General features: G+C 42.3%; 1 protein-coding gene across 1 annotated transcript in view; it reads right to left on the bottom strand.

Annotated features, from left to right (window-relative positions):
* DYNC1LI1 (dynein cytoplasmic 1 light intermediate chain 1) overlaps positions 1-20,869 on the bottom strand; it is a 55,848-nt gene extending 34,979 nt beyond the window's left edge. The window contains exons 1-2 of the mRNA XM_057554834.1: positions 20,627-20,869; positions 20,360-20,433 (exon numbers count right to left, since the gene is read on the bottom strand). Coding sequence (XP_057410817.1) covers positions 20,360-20,433; positions 20,627-20,772 — 220 coding nt within the window. The 5' untranslated portion in view covers positions 20,773-20,869. The remainder of the gene's footprint in view (positions 1-20,359; positions 20,434-20,626) is intronic.
* Between the last annotated feature and the right edge of the window lie 328 nt (positions 20,870-21,197).

The raw sequence follows: 21,197 nt of genomic DNA, 5'->3' as shown, positions 1-21,197 counted from the left end.
ATTATTTGGATGTCCCATAAATAACTCACATTTCAATATGCACAGAAGTATTAATATCATTATCTTGCATTCCCCCCCCCAAACATTCACTTACATAATTATTAATAAAAGAGTCCCACATCAAGGCCCTTATCCACTGTTCCCTCTATCTAGAACATACTCTTCTATGTGTTACCTAAGCTTCTTTGAAACTTCCCTCAAGTATCACTTCCTCAGGTAGGCTGCTGTCCCTAACCACCTCATTTAAAATCACAACCTCAATCAATCAATCAATCAATCAATAAAATCACAACCTCCCAACACCCCTACTGCTTCTTGTTTTTTCTCCATTGAACTTACTAACATAATACGGCTTTTTCTTTTTTTTGCTTAGTCACTCCCTACCCCCCAAAACTCCAGAGGAACAGGCATTTTTGTGTTTTGATAACTGCTGCATCTCCAGTGCCTATTAACTCTTCATAGTGAAAAGTATATTCCTAATCCTCCTACACAGTAGCCACTGATAGACTGTCTCAAACAACAAAAAAATATGCCAAGATATTAATACAAGTTTCACAAATCCCTGAATGAACAAATGCAAATTCTGTCCCCTTACCCACTTAGGGAGGGTTCTTTTTTCTTTTTTTTTTTTTGGCCGTGCCCTGTGGCATACGGGATCTTAGTTCCCCGATCAGGGGTCAAACCCATGCCCCCTGCAGTGGAACCATGGAGTCTTTTTTTTTTTAAATAATTTTATTTATTTTATTTATTTATTTTTGGCTGTTAGTCCTTTGTTGCTGCACGTGGGCTTTCTCTAGTTGCAGCGAGCGGGGGCCACTCTTCGTTGCAGCGCACGGGCTTCTCATTGCAGTGGCTTCTCTTGTTGTGGAGCATGGGCTCTAGGCGTGCAGGCTTCAGTAGTTGTGGCATGTGGGCTCAGTAGTTGTGGCTCGTGGGCTCTAGAGTGCAGGCTCAGCAGTTGTGGCACACGGGTTTAGCTGCTCCATGGCATGTGGGATCTTTCCAGACCAGGGCTCGAACCGGTGTCCCCTGCACTGGCAGGCGGGTTCTTAACCACTGTGCTACCAGGGAAGTCCCAGCACGAAGTCTTAAGCACTGGACTGCTAGGGAAGTCCCGGGAGGGTTTTTAAACTTTAGTGTGCATTAATGCAAAAGCCTCAGAAGTCAGGACAGAAAAGGGATGAAATTTCAAGGCCATCAATGTACTTCTATATAGGAAAAATTAAAGGACTGTAATTTACCTCCCTTCGCCCACAGCCTAGTCAAACAGAACCATCAGTGGCTTCTGCTTCCATCTCTATGGAAGCAGCAGTAGCAGCAAACACACAGTGCCTACCGTATGCATTTAACCAGCAGTAATTCCAACACAACCACAACTCTAGCGGAACGATGATTACCTCCCATTTGAGGATACCTGGGGCTCAGAATTGTTAAAAGTATCTTATCCAAAGTCTCAAACAGGTAGGAAATGACAAGCCCAGGATCTGAATTCATATGAATTGAACTCCAAAGCACCCTCTTTCCAATATACAATAAACAATAATTAAATCTTTAGAAGACTATTAAACATACTGCTTATTATTTTTGTATTATGACAAAAGAATAAGACATTCCTGCTTCCAGGGGTCACTTATTTTCAGAAGAAAAATAAAAATGATTTAATGCATTCCTCTCTGTGGGCAGCCTCTGAGTGATGGATGATTATGTTCCCATTCTCCTGATTCTACCTCTAAGGATTGGGAATGAAGTTTGTTTTACTATACTAGTAATTTCTTCTCTCCTGGAATTTTAAACCTTGGGGACCCATTTTAAGAAAAATTTTACAACATTAAATTTGGAAAAAAAGAGTACTGTCAAATAAATGGAATACGGTAAATATGGTAGTTAGAGATTTTTATATGGTAAATATGGTAGTTAGAGATTTTTTCCTCCCATTCTGTGATTTGAAATTTCTCATTTCTGGTAACAAATTACGAGTGTTCACAATGAGAATAAAGAACATTTCATAAACACACACGGGCTATAAGGAATTCTAACGACATCCTCTCTACTTAGAGATGAGGAAACTGAGGCCAGGCCACAGTCACAAAGACTGTGGGAGCATGGTGACAGTAACCCAAACCTCCCAAGAGAATCCAAGTCAACCTTCTCAAGAGTTCAACTCCCTTTTGTCCTCAGAAGAAAATATAATGAGGGAAGAAAAACAGAAGAATATCTTATTCTCAAGAATATTCTAAACCTAACTAACAGAGAAGATTCTCAAGATGTTTGAAGACGCACTTTGCTTGCTGAACAAAATCTTTCTGGGAACAAAATTTCTCCCCTCTTCAACTTTAACGACATTTGGAAATTATAGTTGGTTGAAAATTAAACATTCATATTTTACACATTTTAAAATAAGTCTTAGGCCTCAATTATAATGACCATTTTCTGCTGCTGTCACCTTTTTTTTTTTTAACATCTAAATGAACTCTGACATGATTTGTCTTGATGGTAAATGTAGACATCTGAAAATAGACTTCCTATAAAATGTCTAAGAAGGCCAATGAAGACATACTCTGTAAACAAAATCTCATTTGTTACCTACTATTTCCAGAAATCTCATCTGAGGTATTTGCAAAGATATAGTCTTGTTCTAGGGTTATACACATCTTCCAACCACATTATTTGTTAGACTGCTTTTTCTCTCTGTCTTAACCCATCGGCCTCCCAGTTCTCTTCTCTCACTACATAAACATACCACTCAAAAGTGAACATTCACCAAGTTCATACCACACTCTAATCCATTCCGCACCCTGCAGCTGAGTGATCTTCCTGAAACAATCATGCCACACTCCCTCTTAAGACCCTGAAAGGGATTCTAGTTAATGATATTCATGCTGAAGTATTTAAAGGGAAATATACCAACATCTGCAATTTACTTTGAAATGCATTTTTTTTCATAGTTGCATGGTGGGACACACATGATAAGGCAAAAATAGTTAAATGTTAATGGAAGAATCTGGGTTTGGGTATATGAATATTAACTGTAAAATTCCTTCAACTTTTCTGTATGTTTGGAATTTTCATAAAATGTCAGAAAAAAACCCCTAAGGGTCTTCCTGCTGTTCTCGCAGTAAAGGGCAAACTGTAAAGGCCAATGTCCCTTGCAAAGGCCCCCTCACCTTTCCTGCCCATCTCTCACCATGTCCCACCACCTGCACGCTAGGCTCCATCCATTCACAACTTCTTCCAGTGCAGCAGAGAGGCCTCGCTCTCTCAACTCTAAATCTTCGCACACACTTTCACTTCTTTCTGGAACATTCTTCCCCTCCCCTCACTGCACCTGGGAGAACCCTACTTTATCCTTCCTGTCTCAGTTTAGTCTCCTCTAAGAAGCTTTCTCTGACTCCAGAAGTCCGGTTAAGCACCCTCCTTTGTACTTCCACAACATACCACACACTTCATATACTTCACTGTAGTGTGTCAGCTTATTTGTGTGTTTCCTTCAGTGTGTCACGTCTGTCCCCTTCTTTCAACAAATATTCTCTGGGCAAGTTCTCTTAACAGTAAGCAAGATATAAAGTCCTTGCTTTTAAGATGCTTACAGGAAAAAAATTATCCCATTCTTAACGGGCACTTGCTTGCTTGCTCACCAAAACCAGAAACCGTATCTTAGTCTCTTTGGGCTGCTATAACAAAAACACCATAGGTTGGGTGGCTTTAAACAACAGACATGTATTTCTAACAGTTCTGGAGGCTGGGAAGTCCAAGATCAAAGTGCTGGCAGGTTTGGTGTCTAGTAAGGGCTGGCTTCCTGGGTCAGGGACAGTTTTCTCACTGTGTCCTCACATGGCAGAAAGGGTGAGAGAGCTCTCTGGCATCTCTTTTGTAAGGGCCCTAACCCCATTCATGAGGGCTCCACCTTCATGACCTAATCATCTGCCAAAGACCCCACCTCCTAATGCCATCATATTGGGGGTTAGAATTTCAACATGAATTTGAGGGGACTCATTCACTCTATAGCATCTGTCCTATACAGAGAAGACCCTTTAGCAACATTCTTATTTCTTAATCACAACCACATGCAGTCTCTGTATTCATAACTATACCTCATCTGTCATTGCTTATCCTGGACCTTTACCACAATCTACTATCGTAATTCATCACTCATATCTATAAAATTTAAGCAGCTCCCTCTCATCAATAACAGATCATAAAACATACCTCCTTCACTAAACTTAGGAAAACTTTCTAGTCACTGTACCAAGCTGCCTTGCCACAGCCAATCTGAACTAAGTTTGAAGATACTAAAAAGTCCTTCATGAACCTCCTCTTTATTCTATTATACAATTAGAAGGATCAAAAAATGTTAAAATTCAGGATGCCTATGTTTGGAATTGATGGACATTTAAAAATCATCTTTAATGGCCTAACCATTCAATAAACAAAAGCCATTAAATTCCAAGTCATTTTTGGAAAACAAAACACAGAGCCTAATAGTATGAGTAAAATATAGTAAGAATTACATACATACTTCATTCTACCCAATTAATATACCTTTAGGGTGGCAAGTAGGGCAATGGTGCCTGTGTGGCTTCAAACAATGCTGAAAGAATGCACCTATGTAACATCTATGAACTTTAAGAAAGTTTTATCTTCAGTTCCTCAGCCTTCAGCTGGCAGTGAAACAGACACACCAGCATTAAGTGTGCCAACCAAATAGTTAATGATCTGTAAACATATACTTGTACAAGTAGAGAGTTCCTGTTTAAACAGACTAAGATGAAAGCCCTTCTACAAAGCACTCTTTAGTGAGGATGTTAAAATTATTCTCTAAATAGTTCATCTAAATTTGCATTTCTATATTAGGTTTTCTTTTTTTTTTTTAATTTATTTATTTATATTTATTTTTGACTGTGTTGGGTCTTCGCTTCTGTGTGAGGGCTTTCTCTAGCCGCGGCAAGTGGGGGCCACTCTTCATCGCAGTGCGCGGGCCTCTCACTATCGCGGCCTCTCTTGTTGCGGAGCACAGGCTCCAGACGCGCAGGCTCAGTAGTTGTGGCTCACGGGCCCAGCTGCTCCACAGCATGTGGGATCTTCCCAGACCAGGGCTCGAACCCGTGTCCCCTGCATTGGCAGGCGGATTCTCAACCACTGCGCCACCAGGGAAGCCCAGGTTTTCTTAAAGAGGGCATATTTTAAAGGTGTTTTTAAAACAAATCAGGGAATTCCCTGGTGGTGCAGCAGTTAGCATCCCATGCTTTCACTGCTGATGGCCAAGGTTCAATCCCTGGTCAGGGAACTAGGATCCCACAAGCCATGGGGCACAGCAAAAAAAAACAAAAAAAAAACCCCAAAAAACAAAAAACAAAAACCATAACTAGGGGCTTCCCTGGTGGCGCAGTGGTTGAGAATCTGCCTGCGAATGCAGGGGACACGGGTTCGAGCCCTGGTCTGGGAGGATCCCACATGCCGCGGAGCGGCTGGGCCCGTGAGCCACAACTGCTGAGCCTGCGCGTCTGGAGCCTGTGCTCCGCAGCAAGAGAGGCCGCGATAGTGAGAGGCCCGCGCACCGCGATGAAGAGTGGCTCCCACTTGCCGCAACTAGAGAAAGCCCTCGCACAGAAACGAAGACCCAACACAGCCAAAACTAAATAAATAAATAAATAAAAATAAAGGAATTCCTTAAAAAAAAAAAAAAACAAAACCATAACTAGAGCTTCCAAGACAAGATGGCAGAGTAGAAGAATGTGAGCCCACCTTTTCTTACAAAAACACCAAAATCACAACTAACTGCTGAACAATCATCAACAAAAAAACGCTGGAACCTACCAAAAAAGATATCCTACATCCAAAGACAAAGAATAAGTCACAATGAGACAGTAAGAGGGGGCACAATCACGATAAAGTCAAATCCCATACCCACTGGATGGGCGACCCACAAACTGAAAAACAATTATACCACAGAAGTTCTCCCACAGGAGTGAAAGTTCTGAGCCCCACGTCAGGCTCCCCAGCCTGCAGGTCTGGCAATGGGAGGAAAAGCTCCCAGAGAATCTGGCTTTGAAGGCCATCAGGGTTTGATTGCAGCAATTCCACAGGACTGGGGGAAACAGAAACTCCACTCTTGGAGGGCACACACCAGGTTTCACACACATCAGGACCCAGGGAAAAAAGCAGTGGCCTCGTAAGAACCTGGACCAGACCTACCTGCTGGTATTAGAGGGTCTCTTGCAGAGGCAGGGGGCAGCTGTGGCTCACTGCGGGGACAAAGACACCGGCAGCAGTAGTTCTGGGGAGTACTCAGGGGCGTGAGCCCTCCTGGAGGTGGCCATTTTCTCACCAAGACCTGGCCCCTCCCAACAGCCTGTAGGCTCCAGTGCTGGGACACTTCAGGTCAAACAACCAACAGGGTGGGAACACAGCCCCACCCATCAGCAGACAGACTAATACTTAAAGTCTTCCTGAGCACACAGCTCCCCACTAAACACACTCCATGACACAACCCTGCACACCAGAGGGACAATACCCACCTCCACCCACCAAGGCAAGAGCCAGTTCCTCTGACCAGGAAGCCTCCACAAACCTCTTAGACACTTTCATCCACCAGGGGGCAGACAGCAGAAGCAAGAAGAACTACAACCCTGCAGGCTGCAGAATGGAAACCACAATCACAGTAAGTTAGAGAAAATGAGATGGCAGAGGAAAATGTCCCAGATGGAGGAACAAGATAACACTCCAAAAGAACTAAGTGAAGTGGAGATAAGCAATCTACCTGAAAAAGAATTCAGAGTAATAATAGTAAAGATGAGCGGAGATCTTGGAAAAAGAATGGAGGGACAGATCGAGAAGATACAAGAAATGTTTAACAAAGACCCAGAAGAACTAACGAACAAACAGAAATGAACAATAAATAACTGAAATAAAAAATACACTAGAAACAAACAATAGTAGAATAAATGAGACAGAAGAACGGATAAGAAGACAGAATGGTGGAAATCACTGCCACAGAACAGAATAAAGAAAAAAAGAATAAAAAAATGAAGACAGTCTAAGAAACCTCTGGGACAACACTGAACACACCAACATTCGCATTAGAGGGTTCCCAGAAGGAGAAGAGAGAGAGAAAGGACCTGAGAAAACATTTGAAGAGATAATAGCTGAAAATTTTCCTAACATGGGAAAGGAAACAGTCACCCAAGTCCAGGAAGCACAGAGAGTCCCAGGCAGGATAAACCCAAGGTGGAACATGCTGAGACACACAGCAATCAAACTGACAAAAATTAAAGACAAAGAAAAAATATTAAAAGTAATAAATAATATACAAGGCAATTCCCATAAGGTTATCAGCTGATTTCTCAGCAGAAACTCCACAGGCCAGAAGGGAGTGGCATAATATATTGAAAGTGATGAAAGGGAAGAACCTACAACCAAGAATACTCTACTCAGCAAGGTTCTCATTCAGATTTGACAAACAAAAGCTAAGAAAATTCAGCATTTCCTCTAAGATCAGGAACAAGACAAGGATGTCCACTCTCACCACTTTTATACAACATAGTTTTGTAAGTCCTAGCCACAGCAATCAGAGAAGAAAAAGAAATAAAAGGAATCCAAATTGGAAAAGAAGTGAAACTGTCACTGTTTGCAGATGACATGATACTATACATATAAAATCCTAAAGATACTACCAGAAAACTACTAAAGCTCATCAATGAATTTGGTAAATTTGCAGGATACAAAATAAATACACAGAAATCTATTACATTTCTATACACTAACAAAGAAAGACCAGGAAAAGAAATTAAAGAAACAATCCTATTTACCACTGCATCAAAAAGAATAAAACACCTAGGAATAAACCTACGTAAGGAGGCAAAAGACCTGTACTCGGAAAACTAAGACACTGATGAAAGAAATCGAAGATGACACAAACAGATGCAAAGATATGATATACCATGTTCTTGTATTGAAAGTATCAATACTGTCAAAATGACTATACTACCCAAGGCAATCTACAGATTTAGTGCAATCCCTACCAAATTACCAATGGCATTTTTCACAGAACTAGAACAAAAAAATTTTTAATTTGTATGGAGACACAAAAGACCCCAAATAGCCAAAGCAATCTTGATAAAGAAAAACGGAGCTGGAGGAATCAGGCTCCCTGACTTAGACTATACTACAAAGCTACAGTCATCAAAACAGTTTGATACTGGCACAAAAACAGAAATATAGATCAATGGAACAGGATAGACAGCCCAGAAATAAACCCACACACCTATGGTCCATTAATCTACAACAAAGGAGGCAAGACTATACAGTGGAGAAAAGACAGTCTCTTGAATAAGTGGTGCTGAGAAAACTGGACAGCTACCTGTAAAAGAATGAAATTAGAATATCCTTTAACACCATACACAAAAAAAACCTCAAAATGGATTAAAGACCTAAACGTAAGACCTGACACTATAAAACTCTTAGAGTAAAACATAGGAAAAACACTCTGACATAAATCACAGCAATATCTTTTTTGATCCATTTCCTAGAGTAATAGAAATAAAAACAAAAATAAACAAATGGGACCTAATTAAACTCAAAAGCTTTTGCACAGCAAAGGAAACCATAAACAAGATGAAAAGACAACCCATAGAATGGGAGAAATTATTTGCAAATGATGCAAGGGATTAAACTCCAAAATCTACAAACAGCTCATTCAGCTCAATATCAAAGAAGCAACCCAATCCAAAAGTGGGCAGAAGACCTAAATAGACATTTCTCCAAAGAAGACATACAGATAGCCAAGAGACACATACAAAGATGTTCAAAATAGCTAATTATTAGAGAAACGCAAATCAAAACTACAACGAGGGACTTCCCTGGTGGCGCAGCGGTTAAGAATCCGCCTGCCAATATAGGGGACATGGGTTCGAGCCCTGATCCAGGAATATCCCACATGCCATGGAGCAACTAAGCCTGAGCGCCACAACTACTAAGCCTGCGCTGTGGAGCCTGTGAGCCACAACTACTGAGCCTGTGTGACACAACTACTGAAGCCCGCACACCTAGAACCTGTGCTCTGCAGTAAGAGAAGCCACCACAATGAGAAGCCTGTGCACTGCAACGAAGTGTAGCCCCCGCTCGCCACAACTAGAGAAAAGCCTACGCGCAGCAACGAAGACCCAGTGCAGCCAAAGGGAAAAAAAAATGCAATGAGATATCACTTTACGCCACTCAGAATGGCCATCATCAAAAAGTCTACAAACAATAAATGCTGGAGAGGGTGTGGAGAAAAGGGAACCCTCCTATGTTGGTGGGAATGTAAATTGGTACAGTCACTATGGAGAACAGTATGGAGGTTCCTTAAAAAACTAAGAACAGAGCTACCATATGATCCAGCAATCTCACTCCTGGGTATATATCCAGAGAAGACCAAGGTTCAAAAGGATACACGCACCCCAATGTTCAATGCAGCGCTGTTTACAATACCCAGGACATGGAAGCAACCTAAATGTCCATCAACAGAGGAATGGATAAAAAGGATGCAGTACATATATACAATGGAATATTACTCAGCCATTAAAAAGAATGAAATAATGCCATTTGCAGCAACATGGATGGACCTGGAGATGATCATACTAACTGAGGTAAGTCAAACAGATAAAGACAAAATATCATATGATATCACTTATATGTAGAATCTATAAAAATGATACAGTGGGGCTTCCCTGGTGGCGCAGTGGTTAAGAATCTGCCTGCCAATGCAGGGGACACAGGTTTGAGCCCTGGTCCAGGAAGATCCCACATGCCACAGAGCAACTAAGCCCATGCGCTACAACTACTGAGCCTGTGCTCTAGAGCCCGCAAGCCACAACTACTGAAGCCCACACACCTACAGCCCGTGCTCCACAACAAGAGAAGGCACTACAATGAGAAGCCCACGCACCGCAAAGAAGAGTGGCCCCTGCTCGCCACAACTAGAGAGAGCCTGCGTGCAGCAACTAAGACCCAATGCAGCCATAAATAAATAAATTAATTAAGTAATTAATTTTAAAAATGATACAAATGAACTTATACACAAAACAGAAACAGACTCATAGAATGAAACAAACTTATGGTTACCAAAGGGGAAAGGCGGGCGGGTTGGGGGTGGGGGGTGGGATTGACATGTACACACAACTATTTTTAAAATAGATAACCAACAAGGACCTACTGTATAGCACAGGGAACTCTGCTCAACATTCTATAATAACCTAAATGGGAAAAGTATTTGGAAAAGAATAGATACATGTATATGCATAACTGATTCATTTTGCTATACACCTGAAACTAACACAACATTGTTAATCAACTATACCCCAACATAAAATAAAAATTTTTTAAAAACTAACTTTTCATTCGATCAAATTCTATTATAATAAAGTTATTTTCATGTCCTCATCCAGGCACTGGGCAACTTTTTCTGTAAGGGACTTGACAGCAATATTGTAGGCTTTGCAGGTCACATAAGGTCTCTGTCACATATTTATCTTTAGTTCCCCCCCCCAACTCTTTAAAAATGTAAAAAACAAACCAACCCCATTCTTAGCTTGCTGGCCATACTAAAACAGTCTATAGGCCAAACCCTGTCCTAGTGGCTGGACCAAAAGGAGGAAAGATTTGTTGATCCAATTACAGTGAAATTCTCCATAGCAAATAAGCCTGTATTTCAAATTATTTGTCTGAACCCTATTCAGATAAGTCACTCTCTGTGAGTGAACCAAGTACAGGGTCCAAGCACTCAAAAGAACTTCGGTTTTACCATAAAGTAGTAACAGCCATCAACTCTCACTTCTCAGCTCAAATTTGAAAACCAAATTGATTACAAAAGAAAAACTCCACACAAAGTCACCAAAACAGTATAGAGGTAAAGGTGTGCTCATGATATTGTTTTATGTCCTCAAAAGATCTAATTCAGCAATACGATGTACTGTCCATAAACTTTATAATGGTAATTTAATTAATGAATTAAATACGTGAAGATCTAGGAGATGTGATTTCCAACTATAACATCGTCACCATTAGATGTGTGAACCCGGACAAGTCAGGTATTTCCATTTGCTCCCTGTCTTCTAAACAGAGGGGGAGGTAAATCCAGACAATCTCTAAAGTGATGGATTTAAAATTCTTTGACTATTACAATTCATACCTCCTTGATCAGTGATACACTAGAAAAAAAATTTTTTTATAAGACATCAACAGTGTTTTAAAAAGACAACATAAAAACATGAATCATGAAAATGAGCAGTCAGAACACTAAGTACACACAATACATTAGCAACAGCTATCTTGAACACTTCCCATGTATGCCACTGTTTGAAGTGTTTTACAAACATTACCTCATACAATCCTCACGATAATCCTAAAAGGCAAACAGTATAATCTGAAAGATTAAGCAATTTGCTAAAGAAGGGTCAGGATTTAAATCCAGCAATGCTCCTCCACACTATTGTCACTGTCATTGATCGGGAGCAGCTTCCAGTCTTCTCCCCCCAGCTCAAGACAGACAGGGATGACAAAAGGTAAAATTAAGCAGCACTCTGCCTCCCTTTCCTCCCAGTTTCCTTTCCTGCTATCGTGGAAAGCTGAAGCACTGTACTCTTCTTGCTCAGCACAGGTTTGTGTGCCTGATGCCTGCTTTCTATGCAGACCTTTGATTCACACTTCCACACTTCTGTAGGAAACTTTATGGTCCACAGCATCACGACAGAGAGAATTCTAACCTGCCATATTCCTTCTTTATCCAAGTAAGATACCAACATTGTAAAATTAACATTTTTGATTTGACTTTGTATGATATAAAATAAATTATCCTATTTTACCTGAAAGCTCTGGTGACAAGAGCCATGAGGAGTCATCACTGGAGGTACTTTTGGGCTTGGACCTTCTTCATGGCCTTCCATAAATTATCTGATGACCCAGATAGGGTGGGGGGTTTTGATCTGCTGTCCATCTCACAAAGAGCATCTCCTCCCTTGCCTCAGCCGGCAAGAGCAGGGAGAAACTTAACCAGCTGTAGCATCTGCACCCGGTGATTCAAGACTACCTCCCTCCAATACGTCAAGGAGTGCACGGACAGTGGAAAGTTAGACAAACCCAACCCTGAATCCTAGCTCAGCTGTGTAACCTGGGGTTCAAAGCCCTCTTCTCCAAAACAGTGAACATGCTACATAGTAAAGCACCTAGCAGAACACTCAAGTAACAAGCATAATATATGATACTCCCACCCCTCAGTTGGCCAAAGCCCTACCTTTGAATATCATCATTCAGCAATCCACATCACATTAAAAAATAGAACTTATTCCTTTATCATTTCTCTCACTCTTGCAGCCTGACTAGACATGAACTGAAAACCAATGAGTTTAATTCAATAAACATTCACCAAGGCCAACAAGTGCTGATCCCAATGGTTATTAACAGTTCCTATGCTCCAGAAGGTCAAAGTCACACTAATGCAATAGTTCTTAATTAACAAACATGAAATATATTTTACAATAAAACTGCCTTTAAATTAACATGCCAATTTTTAACCTACCTACCAGATAGGCAAAGATTAAAATGAATAATCCTTGGTATCAGCAATAGTGCTAGACAAACAAGTACTTTCACATACTGATGGTGGGAATGTAGAATGGTACAGCTTTCCAAAAATACTGTTTAGTAATATACAAAAAGACTCAAAATATATATACTTTTGACCCAGCAATTCAACTTACAAGAATTTATCCCAAAGATAATATTTGGCAAGTGGAAAATGGGGTATAACAATAATAATCTGTTTACCAATCTTATAATTATGATAGAGCCATATATTTTATTCAGTCATTAAAAGGGAAGAAATCCATATCTACTGCCACGCAAAAAAACCCTCTGATACATAAAAGAAAAAACACCTGACTTCAAAATACAAGGTATGAGCCTATTTTGTTTAAAAACCAAATATACACATAGAAAAAATGAACATTCCGGGGCTTCCCTGGTGGCGCAGTGGTTGAGAATCTGCCTGCTAATGCAGGGGACACGGGTTCGAGCCCTGGTCTGGGAAGATCCCACATGCCACGGAGCAGCTGGGCCCGTGAGCCACAATTGCTGAGCCTGCGCGTCTGGAGCCTGTGCCCCGCGACGGGAGGGGCCGCGATAGAGAAAGGCCCGCGCACCGCGATGAAGAGCGGTCCCCGCACCGCGATGAAGAGTGGCCCCCGCTTGCCGCAACTGGAGAAAGCCCTTGCACGAACCGAGGACCCAGCACAGCCAAAAATAAATAAATAAATAAATAAATAAAAAAGAAAAAAAAAAAAAAAAGAATCAAAACCTTTTAAAAAAAAAAAAATGAACATTCCTATCCTCATAAATTTTTTTTTCTCTCTCTCTGGCAAGAAACATGTATTACTTTTATAATTTAAAACAGTGAATACTAATTTTAAGAGGAAGGTATGTTACACATAATTTCTTTCAGTTCTTTTAATCCCAGGAACTATGAAAGAATCTCAGTTAGGAGGCTGTAATTTGCCCACAATCCCACAGCTTCGAATGGTAGGAAGGGCTGACTCCCACACCTGGGGGGCCTCTAGTTAAGGACTCTTCCACACCTGAGCACCCTGGGCCTTTTCACCAGGTTCTTAGCTACAGCAACACGTTCCCTTAGTCCTGCAGTGTCCTCCTCCCCACCCTACTTAGCAAAATTTTACTCAGATACCACCTTTTCCATAAAAACTTATGTAAGCTATTTAGCAATTATTTAAGACTGGCATTTGATTTTTTTTTACTATATACTTTGAGTCCTTCCCCACAGAAGGTTATAAGCTCCTGGAGGGCACGGACCTAGTGAGCCCCGTTTCCTCCAGATGACCCAGCAGAGCATTTTATGCACAGCACGTTCTAATAAATGCTTGATTAACAAATAAATAAAGAGGTTACCTGTGAAGTCTAACAGCCACTGCCCTGACTTTAGAAATAAGGCCCCAAAATGTTAGTCCATGGTCACTCAATAGCAACAGTCCCATGCTGAACTTGGGTCTTTTCTTTTTCCCAACTCAAAGCTCCGGTGTGTTTTGCATTTTCAAAGTACTTTTGCTGACCTTCTCTCACATGGACTTCACACCAGCTGAATTACCACTGTAATGGTCGACATCTGCAGTTCTTCCAGCTCTGTTTTCTGTTTTTGACAGCAGCACTAAGGGGAAATATATGAACCACTCTTGACATTTCTTTTTTTTTTTTAAGGATCTTTCTTTTCTTTTCTTTCTTCCTTCCTTCCTTTTTCTTTCTTTCTTTCCTTTCTTTCCTTCCTTCCTTCCTTCCTTCCTTCCTTCCTTCCTTTTTCTTTCTTTCTTCCTTTCTTCCTTTCTTCCTTTCTTTCTTTCTTTCTTTCTTTCTGGCTGTCTTGGGTCTTCGGTTCGTGCGAGGGCTTTCTCCAGTTGCGGCAAGCGGGGGCCACTCTTCATCGCGGTGCGCGGGCCTTTCTCTATCGCGGCCCCTCCCGTTGCGGGGCACAGGCTCCAGACGCGCAGGCTCAGCAATTGTGGCTCACGGGCCCAGCTGCTCCGTGGCATGTGGGATCTTCCCAGACCAGGGCTCGAACCCGTGTCCCCTGCATTAGCAGGCAGATTCTCAACCACTGCGCCACCAGGGAAGCCCTTGACATTTCTTAAACCTGCATTGAAACTATACCTCTAGCTGGAATAAAGTAAAAGCTGGTCATCAATCATCCAACGTTTATTTACTGAGCACCTATTAGGGGCCAAACATCATATTCCATTAACCAGAAACCTCTATTAACTGGCACCTGTGCTTACTGATAAAATTGATGCCCATAATAGCCTAAAGCAGGGGTCTACAAATGAGCCCACAGGCCAAATCTGGTCTGCTGCCTGTTTTATTTATTTATTTATTTTTAAAAATTTATTTATTTATTTTTGGGTGTGTTGGGTCTTCGTTTCTGTGCGAGGGCTTTCTCTAGTTGGGGCAAGCGGGGGCCACTCTTCATCGTGGTGCGCGGGCCTCTCACTGTTGCGGCCTCTCATTGCGGAGCACAGGCTCCAGACATGCAGGCTCAGTAGTTGTGGCTCACGGGCCCATTTGCTCCGCGGCATGTGGGATCTTCCCCGACCAGGGCTTGAACCCGTGTCCCCTGCATTGGGAAGTGCTGCCTGTTTTTGTAAATAAAATTTTACTAAATACTGCCACACCCATCCACTTATGGATTATCTATGGCTCTTTGGGGGTTACAAGGGCAGAGTTGAGTAGTTACAACAGAGACCATTATGGCTCACAGAGCCTGGATTATTTACTATGTGGCCTTAATAGATTGCTGACCATCATAAAATATCAATATGCCATTGGACTCTCAAAAACATTTTATATTTTTTAGCAGTAGTAACACATAACAGGCAATAGTTTCGTTAATCCTTTGAAAATTACCAGTCCAGTATCATATCTGTGGTAACACTATTCCTTGCATCACATTCCCATAACCAATCATGCCAGAAAACAGCATCTACTGATAAAAATCTGTGTTTCCCACAAGTCATATAACCTTGGGGATCTTTAATCCCAGCTTCTCCCAAAATTAAGTTTCTGACTGAGCAATCTCATTATTTTTAGAGTAAGTCTTCACACAGAAAACCATTCACTTCCTTGACAAGTTACTTCTCTGAACAGATCTCTAGTCCAGTGTATATCTTAAGGTTTCCTACTTGCAATAATTCAAACATAATAGAAACTAGCTTTACTCCTGATGATGCTCAGTATTTTGTGGGGCTTTGTTTGGCTGCACATTATCCTGAATTAGCACCTTCGGGGAAAAATGCAGACTCGAGATTTCTTCCCTGAGTGGAATCAAACAGCCCACGTATACAAAGAAATACTTTATTAATTTAAACCCAATTGCAATATGTTCTCAAAACATTTCTTTAAAAATATACAACTCACAGGCTTTACAATTAGAAATAATTACAGAATGTCAGAAGAGATAAGACTTGAGATGACTAAATCCAAATATCTTAATTTACAGATGAGAAAGATGAGGCTTACATGATTTACCGAAGGGCCAACTAGTTTTCATTAATTCATGCTGGCCTTAAATCAGGAAGTTATACTGATGTCTTTTCTATAAGCCAGGCACTGTGCTGGGGGTCCAGGGCTACATATGTATCTTCACAGACAATGAATTCAATTAATCTTTATCAGTGAGATTTTTTTGCAGTGAGACAGATTACATCAGGAGAATCAGATAAAATTCCTTAATAACTGCTAAACATCTTTTTGCTTTTCCTACAAAGAAAGCTCTCTTTCTGTAGAGACAGTCCAGTGGAGCCAGGCTGCACAATTCAGAATCCTGATGTTGCCCCTTTCCGGCTATGTAACCTCACAGCAATTTAATTAACAGCTCTGTGTTTGTTTCCTGATCTTTAAGGGGATAATCACGGTATGTAAACAATCCTTATGTGGCTGGTACAGGTAAGTGCTCTATAAATTTTAGGTATCATTGTTGTTGTTATTTTCCTTAGGTAGTTTTCTTATCAAAACATGGTTAAGTAACCAAGGTATGAAGAAAGTACCCTCAAAAACAGCTACTGAAATACATGTAATTACAATCTCTGTAGTAAAGTTTGATTAAATATAAAGGGTAAAGAGAAAAAAACAGTTCTTCAAAGGACCATTTATAAGTTAAATCCTACTTAAAATACATGCACAAGGAATTTTGCCTTTTAGGGACTTCCCTGGTGGTCCGCTGGTTACGAATCCACCTTCCAATGCAGGGGACGCAGGTTCGATCCCTGGTCGGAACTGAGATCCCACATGCAGTGGGGCAACTAAGCCAGAGCGCCACAACTACTGAGCCCGCGCGCTCCAGAGCCCACAAGCCCTCACGCCACAGCGAAAGACCGTACGTGCCACAACTAAGACCCAACGCAGTCAAATGAATAAATACATATTAAAAAAAGTTTTTCCTTTTAATATTAAGAACAAACAAGTTCATTCTCAAAATCTTTCATGAAACAATGGTTAAATGCTAATGCCATAGTGTTTCTGGGTTTCACTAGGGGTCAGGCCCGGGTAGAGTAAATGACTGCTTCAACACAAATGCCATGGCAACAGACGTGTCCCTCATTAAGCTACATCCTAGAATCCAACAAATATTTGGATTTTACTTTAAAATAATCATTAGTATTTTTACTCAAAGATGGCCTTTTAAAAAAGTTATGCAGTAGGAAGAGTACATGGCACTTCCTCCCTTGAAGGAACTTCTATCAAGTTGGAAAACCAGGCCAGAGCCACAGAAGGCACGGTCTTTACAGCTGTGTGACCTCGGAAAACTCACTGAACAGGTCTCTAAGATTCAGTACCTCATCTATAATTGGTGTTAACATCTATCTCCCAGGTTTTGGGGGGAATGGGGAAAGGGGGACAGAGGAGGCAAACTAAGATTCGTATGAAAATGCTTTGAGGATGGCTTACACACATGCACACATTGCTAGTTCTGACCCCTTTCACCCACAGGCAGTGGGAGGGGAGGCCGTGTAGCAAGGTAAAGTTAAACTGCAATTTGTGTTTGGGGTACTTAAGCCTTGATCAATGTTCCTATTCTATACAGTTGCTGGAAACGTAAAACCTTGTTATAGTCTCAGATTTGGTTTTTTAAATACGAGACTCCAGAGATCACCGTAATTCATGAAAGACATATTAGGGCCAAGCATCCTCCTGCCTAGCACATTCAAACTCATAACAAAGAAAACCACAACCCCTATTTCTCTATTTCTCCCCTCTACCAGCATAAACTGAATGCGGCCATAATATGTGATGGTAAAATGTCTTTAAGAAATCTTTAGAGGTATTTTAGAAAATTAACCCTATTTATGTAATCAGTATAAAAATCTGTTATCAGCTTTTTCCAAAGCTGAAAAAGACTTTGATGAAAGTCCCAATAGTAACAGTACTCAAAAAATTTTTTTAATTTTAAGCTTGTATAACTTGATACTAGATGGAGCTTTATGAACTATTAAGCTCATATAAGGGACTTCCCTGGTGGTCCAATGGTTAAGACTCTGCACTTCCACTGCAAGGGGCACAGGTCTGATCCCCAGTTGGGGAATTAAGATCCTGCGTGCCGCATGGTGTGGCCAAAAAATAAAATAAATTTTAAAAAAAAAGCTTATATAAAAGGAAATTTAATCTGTTCTAAGTTTGGAAGGATGGAGGTCTAGAGCCTCTAAATATATTCAGCCATATGCACTGACCCAGTGTCAAAGGCAGATTTAAAAAAGGGTTTAAAAAAAAAGCATGGTGCAACCTCAGTGCAAATTAGGAACGTTAAGAAATGAACAAAACTGTCACTTTTGTTTCACTAAAAACAGAACCATGTAACTAACATCTAGTGCACAGGAATAACTGGGAGGAACTTATAAAATGAAAACAAAATTCAGGAATCTTATCTTTACAATGGCAGTATTTGAAAAGAAGTCTATTTAACTTAGAGTATTTGAAACATAACCCACTTCAATGAGGTCACTTTGTGTTAGGTCCATTTTAGTTTAGCACTTAATAGTAATTTGTTTAAACTAGTAACCTGAAAACATTTTCTGAATTTTTTTTTGCTCTTGGATCCTAATCTATCTCTGCCCTATAAATATCAGTTATGTAGGCACTAACTCAATTTTTAAAAAGAGTTCTGATAAAATATTTTCTAATCCAGTTAAGAGACTCATCACAAAAAGTCACTGTGCTGTCATCACTTCACAAACATTATCTCATTCAGTTCTCCCCATAACACTAGGAAGTAGGCATTATTATTTCTATAACATCCATTTTAAAGAAGAAGAAATTGAGGGTCATAGAAGTCAAAGAACTTGCTTAAGATCATAGGACTAGTATGTAATAGGGTCGTGAATGAACCCAGGTGAATCCGCAGTAGGTACTTTCAATTACATTAAAAGCAAAGGTAGGGGCTTCCCTGGTGGTACAATGGTAAAGAATCCGCCTGCCAATGCAGAGGACCCGGGTTCGAGCCCTGGTCCGGGAAGATCCCACATGCCGTGGAGCAACTAAGCCCGTGTGCCACAACTACTGAGCCCATGTGCCACAACTACTGAGCCTGCACGCCACAACTACTGAGGCCCGCGCGCCTAGAGCCTGTGCTCCACAAAAGAGAAGCCACCGCAATGAGAAGCCCACACACCGCAACAAAGAGTAACCCCCGCTCGCCGGAACTAGAGAAAGCCAGAGCACAGCACCGAAGACCCAACAAGGCCAAAAATAAAAATAAATAAATAAAGTGATATATATTAAAAAAAAAAAAAAAAAGGTAACACTAATTTTTCAACTAGCTCCAGTAACTTTAAATAAATAACGCCAAGAATCATATATTGTAGATTGTCAAGAGTTCATGAAAAATAATTTGTTTCTACCTAAACATTCCCATTAAAAGCGGACCCTGACAAGTATCATTTGACTTCTTTGTTTCTCTTCCTGTTTTTAAATGAACATTAAAAAGTCTTGAGACATCAATACCAAAGTTTTAAAATTCAACGATCATCCTATAAGCCAAACTTCAAATTTTCACATCTAAAGAATATGAAAGAATCTCTAAGTTACTTTGGAGCTAAGCCTGCAAAAATGTGAACCTGTGAATTGTTCTCCACGTCCACCCCCAGAGTCAGTAAAGAAACAAAATACGTAACTTCCAGAGAGCAGAGGGAATATAGAACAATCAGGAGATTTGAGACATTAGACCATTTCTCCTTATTACACCCATCAGGCCGAAGGGACTGAACGAGAAAGGTAAACGTTTACTGCACTTTACAAATTTCAGAATTATAAGTGACAGTGAAAAAGACAGCTGCAACACGAGCCCACTGTACCCGTAAAAGCTGAATCAAATAATTACATTTATCACGACTACACCAGGTCTCATTTCTAGCTTCTGTAAATTATACAAAGAGCCGGCTATTAAATATTGATGGCATGCCATTTGCACTGGAGCTATCGCGAAGAGCCTCCTGCTACCAATTTTTGTCATGAAAGAAAAACCATCCTTATTTTCTAGGTAAACCCCAAGCCACTAGAATCTCTCAGATGGGCTATCGCATTGTCCTTCCCGGAGGAAGCTGTCAGGGCCAACCCCACACACCCAGGGGAGGAGAAACTTTCAGGGGAGGGCGGGTCCCTGCAGGTCCCGGGGCAGGGGTCCCTGTTCTCCTTCTCCCCCAGCTGTCAGCCACAGGTCGGGCGGCGGGGCGGGGCCAGCCCCGGCTGTCCGCACAAAGCGAGCCAGAGAGTGGCGGGCGGACTCAGACCCAGGCCACGCTGGGGGGCCGCGCAGGGCGGAGCAGGTGGGGGCACTTACCCAGCAGCAGCACGTTCTTCCCCGCGGGGAGCTTGGAGCGCGAGCGGGTGGAGACCTCGCTGAGGATGCAGGACCTGGCGGGGAGCAAGGCGCACGCTCAGGCTGGAGCCCCGCGAGGGAGAAACGGCACCAGCCTCGCGCGCCCGGGCGGGGGCGGCCGAGAACGCGACGGCCTGGGCCGGGCGCCGAGCTCCGGCGGGCACGCGACCCCGGGGCGTCCCCGGCCCGGGGGTACCGGCGGGGACCGGGGAAGGGTGCGGTCCTTACCAAAGGTTCTGCCCGTCCTCGTCGTCCCCTGCCGCGGCGCCGCCGTTGCCCGAGGTTAGCTCGTTGGCCAAGGGGCCGCCCGTGTAAGTCGAGGTTAATCCCCCCGGAGAGGAACCGAAAGAGCCGACTAGCCCCACAGCCGCCATCTTGGTCGGGAATCTCACCGGTCCCGGCAAAGCTGAATGAGCCAGGCGGCGGCGGCGGAGGCGAAAACCCGGATATGCAGCGTTCGGCGCAAGGCGGCGGGGCGGGGCCTGCGGGGGTGGGGCCCAGGCCCTGCAGGGACTGACGGAGCGAGAGACGGCGAACTGCGCGTGCGTAGCAGGCCGCCAGCCGGCGAGGAGGAGATGCGCGTGCGCAGGTGGCCCGGCGGGCTGCCGTGCTGCGGACCCAGTCGTCCTGAGCTCAGCGGGCTGAAGTGCTTCTCGCTACCCCCTCCGCAGCCCGAGGCTGCAGCTGGGCGCGCTGGGGTGTGTCAGGTGAACAGTGCTCCCTCCCACTCTTCAGTCGGGTCCACAAACCCCGCAGCGGGTGTGGAATTGCTGCACTGTCATTGCCGTCCCGCCTGCTG

The sequence above is a fragment of the Balaenoptera acutorostrata genome, chromosome 10 (genome assembly GCF_949987535.1).
Source record: "Balaenoptera acutorostrata chromosome 10, mBalAcu1.1, whole genome shotgun sequence".
Classification (NCBI taxonomy): Eukaryota; Metazoa; Chordata; class Mammalia; order Artiodactyla; family Balaenopteridae; genus Balaenoptera; species Balaenoptera acutorostrata.
The sequence above is the reverse complement of the archived record's forward strand: the minus strand, read 5'-3'. Positions and strand labels throughout refer to the sequence as shown.